This window comes from Ictidomys tridecemlineatus, chromosome X (genome assembly GCF_052094955.1).
Source record: "Ictidomys tridecemlineatus isolate mIctTri1 chromosome X, mIctTri1.hap1, whole genome shotgun sequence".
NCBI lineage: Eukaryota > Metazoa > Chordata > Mammalia > Rodentia > Sciuridae > Ictidomys > Ictidomys tridecemlineatus.
In genome coordinates this window covers 39,474,607-39,489,580 of record NC_135493.1, presented here as the reverse complement: position 1 = coordinate 39,489,580, position 14,974 = coordinate 39,474,607, and the positions used below count along the sequence as shown (strand labels likewise).

Sequence of the window (14,974 nt, the reverse complement as noted above, 5' to 3'; positions counted from 1 at the left end):
TATAAACATATGTTTTATTTTCTGCATTTCTTGAAAGATAAAGAAAATAAAATACCCTTTGGCTTTTTTTCACTTTGCTTATTTCACTTAACTGTAAATCTTAGAGATCACTCCATAGTACATAGACACCTTGAATGAAAAAATGGCTGCCTAGTTTTGAGTTGCATGAATATACTTAAGTTTATTCCACCAGTTACTAATTGCTAGAATGGATTTTTGCCAGTCTTTTCTTATTAACCAATCATGCCACAGTGAATGTACTTTTGCACACATTATTTTGGATGTGCTTATGTATACTAATAGAATGGAGTAATGAAAATGGATTTTCTGAATAAAGGGTAAATGTACCCTAAGTATTGTCAGATTCCTCTTCATTTGCACCATTTTACACTCCAACCAGCAATGTAGGAATGTGCCAGTTTCCCCAAAGCATTGCTAACTGAAGGTGCTGAAAAACTCCCAAATTTTTGCTAGTTAGCCTGATAGAAATAAGTAGGTTTCTCAGTATTCTTCTATTTTTAAATTTTTATGGTAGAAAATTTAAAATATACGAAAAAAGTAAAAGAATTATACAATGAACAGTCATATTCCACTGTCTATAATTAACATTTTCTCTCCCTGCCATACTTAATTTTTTTAATTTTCAAATATAGAGTCTAGTGATAGAGCATTGGCTAGCATGCTCAAGGCCCCAGGTCTGATCACCAACACCAGAAAAAAATTATATGAATAGCACAAAGTTATAATACACAAGCTTTGTCACATATCTCTCTAACTATCCCGCTCTCTACCTGTTGATTTATTTTTGCATGCATTTTAGATAAATTACAGCAGGAAACTTGTACCTAAATACTTTAACATGCCTAACATAACTAAACTTTCATAGCTGTTTATTTTTTTCTTGTGATATTCACATTGAATGAGATGCATAAATCTTACCAATACATTTGCTAGATTTTTCCAATTTATACACCTTGTAATCCAAATTCCTATCAAGATATCATCCCAGTGCTGGGAATGTAACTCAATGGTAAAGCACTTGCTTCGCATGCACAAGGTCATGGATCCAGTCCCCAACACCTCAAAAAAAAGAGAGCATCCCAGAAATTTTCCATATGTTCCCATATGGTTAGTCCCTTCCCCAACATCCATAGTTGGCAACTCTACTGCTATGGTTGTTTTATTATAAGTTCGTCTACACCTGTTATAGAACTCCTTATAAATGGAATCATACAATGTGTACATTATTTGTAAGGCTTCTTTCAATAGCATAATATTTTTGATATCCATCCATGTTGTTGTGTTAATCAGTAGTTACTGTCTTTCAATGAAATTATTGAATGTTACTGTTTGAATATAGTATGGACACCTGGTTCAAAAGTATCATCATGAAAAATAGAATGGTGTGCTAAGACATATTTAATTAAAATAAATAAATGCTATTTATGATTGTAACAAAATGTATGTTACATCCTCAGTACCATATAAAAATAAATAAAATAAAGGTATTGTATCCAACTACAACTAAAAAATATGTATATATGTATGTGTATATATATATATATATATATATAAATTTTCATTTCCTTTTTTAAAATAAATAAATAATTTGAATTATTTTCCTTATTTGCCTTGACCAGGCGATCACTGTGTAATTCACAAAATGTTTCATCACAAAATTAATAAAAATGTGCCTAATTATAAGAAGTATTAAGACTCTTTATTATTAACACCTTGAGAATGATAGAATTAATTGGTTAATAAATCATGTACATTAAAAGGAAGACTAAGTGACGTCAACTGTCCCCAAATTCATGTTGTGTAATGTTTGGTGAAGTTAATTTAGGTACTGAAATTGAGTGCTCATCTTATGTTAAATTATGAAACTGTAATTATGTAATCCCTCTCTAGGTACTTATGTGTACTTTTCTTCTTGAATGAATGTCCAGTTTTTCAAGATCTTTGTTGAATATTATGGGCCTTTTTACATGGGTATTGTGGTTTTTGAGGACTGATGACTCACCTGTTATTAATATCTAAACTATATTTATTTATTAAAGGTGATATTGGACCAAATGGACAACCTGGGCCAGTAGGACCTCCTGGGCTGCCAGGAATTGGTGTTCAGGGACCACCAGGACCACCAGGGATTCCTGGACCAATAGGCCAACCTGGTAAGATTGGAGTTAATAGGTATTTTATAGCAATCATAGCTTGGTTAGCTCATCAATAAAGTGAAAACTATGTAACCATCTTTGACAAACCTATTTAAGATATAAACTATCCATATGTATAATTTTGTATGTAAAATTATTCATATGTAAAATTAAAAAATATGGGTCAGAGCAAAAGAGTTACTTTAATCCCCAATATCTCCCTTCCTGTTCATCTAAATTTCATTTATTTCCACTAATGCAGTTTAATCAATTGCAATTTGTTATGATTGACATAATCATTAAGCTAGATATAGTTTTGCAAGCATAGACTTTAAACTCCTATGCAGCAATAATACACCTTTGTCTGTGGAACCTCCAAACATTTCTTACCATATGAACTAATGTTAGGGCTCACCAAAGAAACTCTTTAAAAATATAATATACAGGGGCTGGGGTTGTGGCTCAATGGTAGAGTGCTCACCTAGCATGTGTGAGCCACTGGGTTTGATCCTCAGCACCACATAAAATTAAGTAAATAAAATAAAGCTATTGTGTCCACCTGCAACTAAAAAATAAATATTTATATATATATATATATATGATCGCCTCTAATAGGCGATCACTGTGTAACTTAGGTCTCTAAACTATTTTTCTTGTATTGTTTATTTAATACTTGAAAAGTATTTGTCAACATGTAACTTAATGGTTTTTCCTCCATAAGAAAATGATAAGGTTCTTCTCTGTTTGTGTGAGAGTATATTGAGATTGATGATTTTGAGTCATCTGGTGATGTGAATTCTTATTATTTTAATCTAAGCAGTCATAGTAAGGGCAAACCTGAGGCTGACATTATGTTATTGCAAAGTACTATGAAAATAAGTAAAATTAAAACAAAAATGGAATTTTTAGTCATTCCTTAATTTATATGAGTACATCAGAAGACTTAAAACCATAGTTCAGAATATGGATGCATTTACTTTGAAGCCCTAGAAATATATTTTCTGGGATGGGGATGTAGCTCAGTGGTATAGTGCTTGCTTAGCATGAATGAGGCCCTGGGCATCACAAAAAAAAAAAAAGAAAAGGAAAGAAAAGAAAGTGTATTTTTCTGGCCTTAAATGACTGTAGGTATTTTGTTAAAAATCTAGATATACCAATTAACAGTATTAAAAGCCTATAAAGTAAAGGCTATTTTTATTGTGTACTATGTTTTAAAAAATGATTTTTAAGGCACATTGTACCTTTTTCAATGGTGCCAGACATGTCACTACCAATTTTAAAATAAGAAAGCTTTAGATTGATGTTTTGAACCAGGTTGTTATAAAATAGTTGTTTTATCACTCATGAAAAAATTATGATTCCAACTATCATGCAGAGAATCTTGAGAAAAACCTATTTTTAGGCTTGGCCATTATAGTCTTGACCTGCTGATTCACAAAGATGGATAAAAATGAATTTATCACTTCTGTCGTGTTTTATTATTTCTTTTAGTTCCGGAAAGTACATGAGATTATGGGAACATTTTGAATCATTTAATCACAGCTGAGTGAGAAGTCACCATTAATACCAGCCTGAACAAAACACAAATCTGTGTATACATGCTTCATGCTTTTCAAATTCAGCTAATACTCTTCAGTGTTTCATTCATATAATGTTCTCTCCCTCTCTCCTTTTTCTTTTTCACTTCTGGGATTGAACCTAGGGGAATTCTTTCATTGTGCTACATCCCCCGTCCTTTCTAAAATTCTTTAAAATTTTGAGACAGTATCCCCCTAAGATGCCTAGGCTGGTCTCGTACTTGCAGTTTTCCTACCTTATCTTCCAGAGTAGCAGGGATTACAGACATGCATCACCGTGCCCAGCCTTCCTCCTTTCCTCTGTTACTATATTGATTTATAAAGTCTAGATAAGATGTGCAGGGGTGTAATTAATAGTGCTGAATTTATCTTCATCTGTTTCTTCCATAAATATATGTTTTGACATAGAATTCAAGGTCTAAACTAACAGGCTTTAACAAATAAATGAAGATCACAGCAATTATCATGAAGATTATTGAATGCATAGTGAATATAGAAATGTTATCAAATCATCTTTTTTTTTTACCACGGCAAGACCACATTCATATTTGATAGTAGGCACATGTAGTCATTTTTAAAATAATTGATTAGTTGTAGATGGGCAAAATATATTTATTTATTTTCATATGGCACTGAGGATCAAACCCAGTGCCTCACATGTGCAAGGTGAACGCTCTATCACTGAGCTACAGCCCCAGCCCACATGTAGTCATTTTTAGGTTAATTTTATTTATATCACCAAGGCAAAATATTGTCTTAGCCTGTTTCAAAAATGTTATGATTTCTTTTCATGTATTTCAGTAGTATTGGATCAGCAAAACAGTTACTAATATCTTCATAAATATGACTTTGCTGAAATATTAACTCTAAATTTTTATAAGAAACATATTAATATACTCGTTTTGTTTTGCAATAAGACTTAATGCAAATTATTTTATATTGTTATCTCTACAGTATAAAATGTTTGCAATATGCCTTTCAGAGATTTTTTTTTGACTCATGTTTCCTACTATTATTTACTTAAAGTAAGTTTTACTGTTTCCCATTTTCCAAGGCAGACCATACAGTTTAACACATGTTTATAAACTAAGGTCCTGTTGAATATCATTTCCTCATGTGACAGCAGGAAATAAAAGAAAAAATGCCAAGTGATGAGAAGCAGAATGCTTTTCATCCCATGACCTACTAACCCAGACAAAAATGGAGGTTCTTGATTCTTATTATTTAGTTTGGCCATTAGCTGGAAGGTTAATGCTTTAGTGATTTTTTTTTTACTTTTTTTATATTGTTTTTTGATTAAATATATTCTATTCTATCTCCACAGACATGTTCCTCTAACCTGGGCCAAATGTGTTGTAATGCTTGCCTATTATCAGGAAAAAGTGTGTGACTGAGTCAGCTAAAATGAAAAGCAATATTTACCACCACTGTGAATCAAAACAAATCAATAAAATACAACAAAATCCCAGGGATTGTTCATTCAATTTTCATAGATTAAGAATACAGTAGGGGCTGGGGTTGTAGCTCAGTGGTAGAGTGCTTTCCTATCACATGTGAGGCACTTGGTTTGATCCTCAACACCATGTAAAAATAAATAAATAAAATAAAAGTACTGTTGTGTCCATCTACAACTAAAAAAAGATATTTAAAAAAGTAATATACTATCATTTGCTAACTTTTTTGGTGGGCTCTGAAAACCTTGGACAGTGTGAGGTTGTGTGTGTATTTGTGTGTGTGTGTGTGTGTGTGTGTGTGTGTGTGTGTGTAGAAAAGTTTCCACAGGGGGGTGAGGATATAACTGAGTGGTAGAGTGCTAGCCTAGCATGTGTGAGTTTCCCTGGGTTTGATCCTCAGCAGCCCTCCCCCTAAAAAAGAAAAGTTTCCACAGATAGTACATGGTTTTTAAATTTTCCCTTTTTTTCCATTAACAGTTACATTTGGCTGCCAGTAAATTTAGAGCATCTCTATACTCCTATTCATTTAATTCCTGTTATTGTATAAGGAGAGTCAACAGAAGTTTTAAATTTATATTGATTTTCTTCACCCTGGATCGTACCAGGATGCCTATTTTTTACATCTGTTCATGGAAAAGGTCTATGTTGAGAAAAGTACAGCATATTGTTTGTTACTACTACTAATAAAAACAATGAAGAACAAAATCTTTGCCTAGTTCATGCAAGCAGTTTACTCATAGTCATCCAGTAACAATTATTGGTTGCTTTCTACCTAACTTGTTAGAGTATAAAATAAAAATATTTTTAACTTCTAACTAACCCTTAGGAACTTAAGTTCCAATATGATATTGAAAAATATGAAGGTAAAGATAAACACATGTACCAAACTGACCTTCATCAAAAAACACTACTTTTGTGAATATAAATATTTCATTGTCTTTATTTACAGATACATTTTACTTATGTTATATGTTATATGGACTTATGAGAAAATGTTTAAAATAGTTCCTTTGCTTGTTTCTAATACAGTAAATGATAGTAATGAATTAATATCTAATAACTTCTATTTGTAGACATTTTTGTTCTAATCTTTTCATGCTTAGTTTTGTTTCCTAACCTAATGAATCTTTTTGCAACTTACTTCTGCTTGGGTGGCTCAACTTGTGGCTGAACTGTGATTTTCTGTCTCTCAAACTTAAGGTGTACTAGGTATTGTACCTCTTAATCAAAAGCTACATCTTAAAGCTTTAAATATTGAAAACAAAATATTTCTCCAGATTTAAATCTTTCGTTTCTTTTTATTATTTTATATATGCTCTCTTGGTGCATATTTTAAAAGACACATTATCTTATTGAAAACTCAGCTATTAGAAAACTATTTGGATTACAGTATAACAACATAGTCAGTGGTCCATGTAGAGCTATTATAATCTTATTAGGCATCTTATCGTACTTCACAAATATAATAACAAAATCTCCCTCCCCTCTGTATAATATTTTACTATGAAATGGCAGCATAGGAACTATCACCATTACTGCAACTAAGAGGAATTCTCTAATCTTTGCATGGATTTTATCAATTAAAAAGTATGATAAAGGGGTTGGGACTGGGGGTCAGTGGTAGCACACTTGCCTGGCATGTGTGAGGCATTGGATTTGATTCTCAGCACTGCATATAAATAAATAAAATAAAGGTCTATCAACAACTAAAAAAAATTTTAAAGCGTGATAGAATATGAACATCAAGCAAATTTTTAAATCCCAGCATCTTGTTCTCTTATGAAAATAATCACTTACGAATTTCCAACAGTAGATTTAGATTTTATTGTTGAAAGGATACTCAAATGATCATTTGGCTTAGTCTCCAGCTTCCAGTCCATTATGGCATTATTCCCATTTAGTCGATGAGTAACAATATTAAGTGACTCAGAAGAAGGAAGAAGGACAGCTGTTAACATACTAGAGTGTGAACATGTACAATGTGTTCTGTTTTTTTCTTTTTCTTTTTTTTTTTTTTTTTGCCAGGGATTGAACTCAGGGGCACTTGACCACTGAGCCACATCCCCAGCCCTATTTTGTATTTTATTTAGAGACAAGGTCTCACTGATTTGCCTAGCACCATACTTTTTGCTGAGGCTGGCTTTGAACTCACAATCCTCCTGTCTCAGCCTCCTGAGCTGCTGGGATTACAGGCGTGCGCCACCATGCCCAGCACAACGATTTTAATGTAATTCTTTTCACATAAATATATTGTGTTTTGACCAATTTGTTTCTTGGAGTGGTTTAGTCTCAGAATCTTACTAAGGTTAAGCATTTTTGTAATTTTTTCTCTGTAAAATTCTGGTTGGAATACTGAGAAATGAAAGTTAACAAGAACTAACAGGAATGTATTATTCAAACATCTAAAGCAAAGCCAAAATGAAATCAAAAAGATTCTTATAACTGAATTATTCAATAATTAATCATTTTTAGAGATGGTAGGAGTGTGTACTAATAATTCATAATGTGTTAGAACAATGCAAATCCAAGTGTGGTCAGTGGGCCAAAGTCTACAATGGGACAAGGACAGTCTACAGTGGTTATCAGTCTACAATGGGATTAAGAATAAGCATTTAGAAACTTTTAATAGCAATTTAATGTGTAATCATATTCATTGAGCAGAGTAACAAAAGTAGACATCTTTGATTTTTATTTCATGTTTTAGTAATTTTATTATATTTTACAAAAATTTTTAATCTATGATGAACTAGGAATTAAGGAAAAATTAGTTTTGAATCAGAAGTAATTTGATAAGCACCATTTTAAAGGATTATAATTGAAAATCCTAAAGCTTGATTTTTCAGTAATTTTATGTGGATGATGCTAAAAGTATGTCTAACATACTCTTAGGTTTGTTATACAAAAAGTTCTATCACTTGTTGACTAGAAAAATAACCAGGTGTATCTTTTAAAACTGCCTTAATAGGTGTTGATATTGATGTTGTTATCAACTAGGTTTGCATGGACTACCAGGAGAGAAAGGAGATCAAGGACCTCCTGGGTTTGATATTCCAGGACCCCCTGGTGAGAGGGGCAGTCCAGGAACCCCTGGAGTGCCTGGTCCTGTGGGACCTCCAGGATCACCAGGCCTCCCAGGAAAAGCAGGTGCTTCTGGATTTCCAGGTAATTTGCTTACTGTTTTCTCTGATTTTGGATTCAGGAAATTAATACTAATATGACTCTGGTAGATTATTGTCATGTTGCACTTTTCTGGATTGACACTGTCAAGGAAGTGTGCTCAATGTCTTTTTTTAAAAAAAATTATTTGTTCTAATCAGTTATACATGGCAGCAGAATGCTCTGTGATTCATTGTACACAAATAGAGCACAATTTTTTCACTTCTTTGGTTGTACCTCAATTTGCTGTGTGCACTCTCAGTAGAGATGAGAGTTCCAGTTATGTATTATTGTATAATAAACAACTCAAAAACTTAATGGTTTAAACCAACCTTTTTATTTTTCTCAAGATTCTGAGTGTCAGAAACTAAGAGGTAATTTCCTGGGTCATTTATCTATAACCCATATGGCCCCAACTGGAGTTATTGGGGCTAATGGCACTTCTTTGATGTTGAGTGTACCTTGGTTCACATAGCATCTCATAATCCATGATGCCTCTTTGCATGACTTGAGCTCCTCACACCATAGGATCAGATTAGGTGCTCTCCTTCCAGGACAGCTAGATTCCAAGAGAAAGAGTCTCAGAAGCCACAAGTGAGTGTCCCCAGGACTCCATAGAAGCCTCAAGACTTCTTTTGATCTAACCTTGGGAGTTATATAATGTCATTTAGTCAAGGGTAAAACAGAGAGTCAGCTCTTATTCCAGGGGAGAGGGTTACCACAGAATGTATATGCTGGGAAATATGTTTCATTGAGAGGCCATCTTTGGTGATTAGCTGCCACAATGAATGTCTATATTCCTGGGTATTGGCAATAGTGGGAACTAAGGTTACAACAGGTGAAAAAGGTAAAACTTCACAGTGCTTTCTTTCCAACCTATAGTTGTTTTGCAGTTGACATCTTAAAACTTATTTTTTATCTTTCCAAAGTCAAAAAAGGCAAAAATTACTTATTGATATTCTTCAAAGGTGCCAAGGGTGAAATGGGTATGATGGGACCTCCTGGCCCACCAGGACCTTTAGGAATTCCTGGACGAAGTGGTGTTCCTGGTCTTAAAGGTAATATTCAGAGTATGCTAGCAGATGTGTATAAGAAACAAAATTTAAAGATTCCTTTATGTTGGTACAGAATATTTTTATGTGACTACTTCAAAATGAACAGTGCTTAGTGTTTTCTTTGTATGCATTTAAAAAGCTCTTGTTTTAAATTTAGTGATATACTTAGTTTGGTACCAGAAAACATGGTAAATGCTTAGCTCTAAATATAAGGATTAATTTTTTTTTGGCAGGGGCAGTCTATCATTGTCAAATAATTACAGAAGGAAATATTCTTATTTGAGTTTAAAACTGTGTATGTGCTCAAGAAATTCATAGACTTTAACTTAAGCTGCATAAATGTTTTGGGTTGCTAGCAGCCAACCCAACTACTAAACATATAAACTATATATGTATTAATTGTGGATGGATAAGTCCCATCTGCTTTGCCTTCCCCCACACACGTTGATTTTAGGTGATGACGGCTTGCAGGGTCAGCCAGGACTTCCTGGCCCTGCAGGAGAAAAAGGTGGAAAAGGAGAACCTGGCCTTCCAGGCCCACCTGGACCGATGGATCCAAATTTCCTGGGCTCAAAAGGAGAGAAGGGGGAACCTGGATTACCAGGTGAGTGAATGCATGTATTTATGGATGTGTTTTCTGATATGTCTGAAATTTAATTTGGGGGAAGAGGTGGTACTGGGTATTAATCCCAGGACATTCTGCATGCCAAGCATGCACTCTAGCACTGAGCTACACATGCCCTCAGCCCCTGAAGTTTAATTTTTAGATAAAATGAAAAGTAACTTGTAATAAGAGAATTCATCAACAAAGCTTACTTAGATGCATCAGATGTTGCTAAAGAACATTAATTTTTACTTGGTTTATAATTTTTGACAGATCAACTTTTGTTCAAATATTTTCTTTGTAGTTTTCCTATCACAAGCTGGGAGATTTTAAAGTAGACTTAGCCAGTCACCTTCAAGCCTTACAGAAAGTAGTATAGGATGTATAAGATAGAAAAGGATATATAGCCACACTCACTTCAAAAATAGATTTCATTGTTTAGGAAATTTGCTACTCCTTTTCATTTTTTCCTCTTGAAATCAGATGGGGATGAATGGCACATTGTTGAACTGTAGTGTTTTGATATCCATATCAACTTGGCTTTTAAATATAGTTCACTGTTATTCTACCTTGGAAAAATAAACAAATATTGGATTCTGAATAGCCAAGTTCAGCCGTGGGGAAAGTCATTGAAAGTAGGTCTAGGGAACAACTGTGCTATTATAGTTGATTTATTAGAAGCAAATAAGGTATGAAGTATAATGTGGATTTTTGAAATTAAAAAATATCCTTTTTCCTTTTTATAGAAGTATAACATCTTCATAACAAAACATTACAAAATATAGATAAGCACAAGACAATATATAAAACACTTATAGAAGAAAAAAACCCAAATTTTCAAATCTCTTCCAACCCAATCTATGTAGAATAGCCTTTCAAACAATATGGAACATTAAATCCGGTTATGTTCATTTGCAGCTTGTAGTAAATTTATAACTCTTTTTGTGTTCCAATCATTAATATTTTCAATTGTGTATACATGTGAATGTGTGTGTAGAGAGATACCATGCTTTCTGTATAATAGGAGCAGTAAACTGTACTTGACCTCTACTATGGGCTTATTAAAGATAGCTGTTGAATTTGAGAGATAGTCTAGGGATTATCTGTCCCAGCTTCTTCATTTTATACTGTAAGACACTGAAACACAAAGAGAGAAGTTACTTTATTAAGTGCTCTGATTTTTTTGGTGGTAGATTAATAAAAAGTAGAGTCGTTAGTATGAGTCCAGTATTAATGGTTCATACCACATCAGTTTATTTATTTCACTTAGTGTTCAACACTTGGGTAGCTTGTTTTGCCAAACTAGTTTATTGGATAATGATAATTAGCCTAACTAGTCTCTTTTACTCATCCTTGGAAGGTATTCCTGGAGTTCCAGGGCCAAAAGGCTACCAAGGATTGCCTGGAGACCCAGGGCAACCTGGACTGAGTGGACAACCTGGATTACCAGGATCATCAGGTAGGTATCATAGGGCACTTATTTGAATGACTTGACCCAGAATCCTGGAAAAGTAATTATGTATTTTTCATGTTTGATGATGCTTTGGATCTGGTCATGGTAACACGGAACTCACTTTCAACAAAAACGTTTCCATTTGGCCCGAGTTTCAACAGATAAGATTTGTAGGATATTTTGTTTTGCTCATTGAGTTTCTTCTCTTTTATGGTATCAGTGTATATATAGAAGTATGGTTCAAGTACGTTCTATGCTTTATTTTATATGTTGCAAATGACAATTATAAACCTTTTATAAATCACAGTGTGTGTGTGTGTGTGTGTGTGTGTGTGTGTGTGTGTAGGTTACTGTTTCCTGTTTTGTTTTGTTTTTGCCTTCAGATAAATTTGTCATTACACTATTTTAAAACAGATGACTGCCAATTCCATTTTTAAAAATTTCTAGGGGTCTGGGGATGTGGCTCAAGTAGTAACGCGCTTGCCTGGCATGTGCAGGGCACTGGGTTCCATCCTCAGCACCACATAAAAATAAAATAAAGATGTTATGTCCACTGAAAACTGAAAAATAAATATTTAAAAATTCTCTCTTCTCTCTCTCTCTCTCTCTCTCTCTCTCTCTCTCTCTCTCTCTCTCTCTCTCTCTCTCTTAAAAAAAATTCTAGGGATGAAAATTTCACAATCTGCCTTGGTAGACTGTTATAACATTAATAACCCTTATAGTAAATAGGATTTTTTTCCGATACCTCACAAAATTCTTTCTTGATGTTTCTTAAGCCATTTTCTTTTAGTATGGATCATACAGAAATAAAGAACAGGTGGTTCTTTTCCTCCCTAAAATCCTTGAAGATCTGTTAATTTGTTTTAGACTCCATACCACATTGCCTTGAGGTAGTATGAAAGAAAAATTCTTTCCTTCTTTCTCCCTCACATCTTTTGCATTTTCTTCTCTTCCCCAAGCTAGAAATCAATGTGAAAAGAAAAAAAATTAAGGAAAAATAGTGTTTAAGGTAACAACACCATGGTCCTTGGAAAACACCTAGATGATATCATAGAGTTGATGCACCTACGCTCTAGGAAGAATATACAGACAGAACAGCTATGCCTGTTGGGGGTGACTGCCAAGTGCCTCTACATCAACCTATCAACCATTATCACTCTCTGGCCTACTGTACTAGGGCTGTATCATGACAGGTTACTACCTTTGCTCTTCCTGGTCTCATATAATCAGGCTCTATATGGAAAAGCCATGTATGAATCTATTTTGTTATAATTATTAGCACATACTAATTGTACAAATCAATGAATTGTTTCATTGTGAAATTTCCATGTGTGTATACTGATTTAATCATCATTTATTAATCTTAATAAACTCATTATATTGATTTATCTTTGAAAATACAAAACAATAAGCATAGTTATACAAATGCAACAAATAGAATCTTAGGTGATTAGAAAAGTTTTAGGGGAAGAAACAAGATATACTGGTATTTTTAAAAATTATATTAGGAGACCTCTATTACCAAATTATATTGTAATAAGTTGCTAACGAGATTCATTTTATTTTTTTGTTTTCTTTCTCTCTCCAACTCCCCCTTTTTTTGCAGTACTACTAAGATTGCTTGATGTTTCATGCTGAGTTATATCTGTAGACCTTAATCACATATTAATGTTTAACCCATCAAATCCCATGCTGGAGCTTATTTGTCTTAATTTTACCAATTTCACTATTCTAGGTCCCAAGGGTAACCCTGGTTTCCCTGGCCAGCCAGGACTTATAGGACCTCCTGGACTTAAAGGAAACATAGGTGACATGGGATTTCCAGGTGAGTGAATACTTCTCATATATTTAGTTCTATTAATGGAAGGTGATTAACTATCTTCTTTTTATCAGAAGAGTCTAGTGTAAGGGCCTGGGGATGTAGCTCTGTGGTAAAGCATTTGCTTAGCCTTCATGAGGCCCTGGGATTGATCTGTAACACTGAAAAAGAAAGGAAGGAAAAAAGGGGAATTTGTTAGGGAAGAAGAGGGGAGAAAAGAAAGGAAAGGAATTAGTGTTGATAGGTTCAGACTGGGACCATCTTTAAAGTAATCAATGGATAGAAGTCTTGTTTCAATTTTTTAATGGCTATAGGGATTGAATCCAGAGTTTTACACATGGTAAGAAAGCACTGTACCACTGAGATATATCCCAGCCCTTGTTACAAAAATATTTGATGTGGGGAATTAAGGAATAGAACTTTAGAAATTTTAAAAGTTAAAATTCACAAGCATATCTGCTCTCTAGCTGTGTCCCTTTTACTTGAACTTACTTTAAAAATAGGCCTTTATATGATCCTGACTGTGAAGCTCATTATGATATAACCCAAGAGTTTACAGATTTTGGTTTTTTATGTTTTGCTTGGTCATATGCATCTTAAATATGCCATCATTAAAGAATATTTAATAAAATATTATATATTACATATTTTAACAGGCCCTCAGGGTATGGAAGGGCCCCCTGGACCTCCTGGACTTCCTGGAAAACCTGGCTCCCCAGGATTACCTGGACAGAAAGGAGACAAAGGTGATCCTGGTGTTTCAGGCATTGGTCTTCCAGGTCTTCCTGGCCCAAAGGTAAAATCATATTCTAGTCATATGCTTGAGCTGTTGTAATTTTTTAATTAATACTAATTCTTAATTCTTCATTAAGAAATTTATTGAATGATACAGTAGATACTGGATAAGAAATATGTTCCTTCTCATTTCTCTTAGATTATAAGAAGATATGTTTTCAGGTTTGCACCAAATCCAAAAAAAAAAAGGAAAAAAAGAAAACTTTCTGGTTTCTTTGATTTTCCAGTACCTTAATCTCTGAATATGTTTCAGTAAACTAAAGGCATATTTTTGCTTGGTTTTGGTTTTCCCTTTTTAGTGGTGGAGTTGTTGATGTTTTTTCCCTAATATTATTATTAATTATTTTGAAATATTTGAAAACAAAGTGATTTTAGCAGTTAATTAAAGTATATTAGTATGCCCTACTGCATATCTGGATTAGTTTGTTAATACAGTTTTACATACTTCTGTACTCCCCTAGTCAGTATGAAAACTTGGGTGGTGTTTCTCAAGTAATCAAATTTAGAACATATTTAGAACCATTAGACTCAACAAGAATCTACGAACAACTGCTGAGTTCCATGTAAAAATGTAATAACTCCCTTAATCATGCAGTCAGAATACAGAGCTAAGGTGTATTTATGTTACCCAACTTGCATGGAATTCGTGAAAATTTCTTCTTAAATAAGAATTTATAGAATTATATTTTAGAGATGATTTATTTCTTTGCAGTGCTGAAGATTGAACTCAAGGTCTTTCACATGCTAGGCAAAGCACTCTACCACTAGGCTAAATCTCCAGCCCTTATTTTATTTTAAGACAGGCTTTCACTAAATTGTCCAAGATTTGTCTTAAACTTGTGATCCTCGTTTACTGCTTTCCAAGTAGCTGGGACTACAGGCATGTGCTACTGCACCTGGCAATA

General features: G+C 33.7%; 1 protein-coding gene across 1 annotated transcript in view; it reads left to right on the top strand.

Annotated features, from left to right (window-relative positions):
- The window catches only part of Col4a5 (collagen type IV alpha 5 chain), a 217,946-nt gene that overhangs the window by 148,250 nt on the left and 54,722 nt on the right, over positions 1-14,974 (top strand). Inside the window, exons 30-36 of the mRNA XM_078034408.1 lie at positions 2,061-2,174; positions 8,182-8,349; positions 9,312-9,401; positions 9,853-10,002; positions 11,363-11,461; positions 13,191-13,280; positions 13,931-14,070. Of these exons, the coding sequence (XP_077890534.1) occupies positions 2,061-2,174; positions 8,182-8,349; positions 9,312-9,401; positions 9,853-10,002; positions 11,363-11,461; positions 13,191-13,280; positions 13,931-14,070 (851 nt within the window). The remainder of the gene's footprint in view (positions 1-2,060; positions 2,175-8,181; positions 8,350-9,311; positions 9,402-9,852; positions 10,003-11,362; positions 11,462-13,190; positions 13,281-13,930; positions 14,071-14,974) is intronic.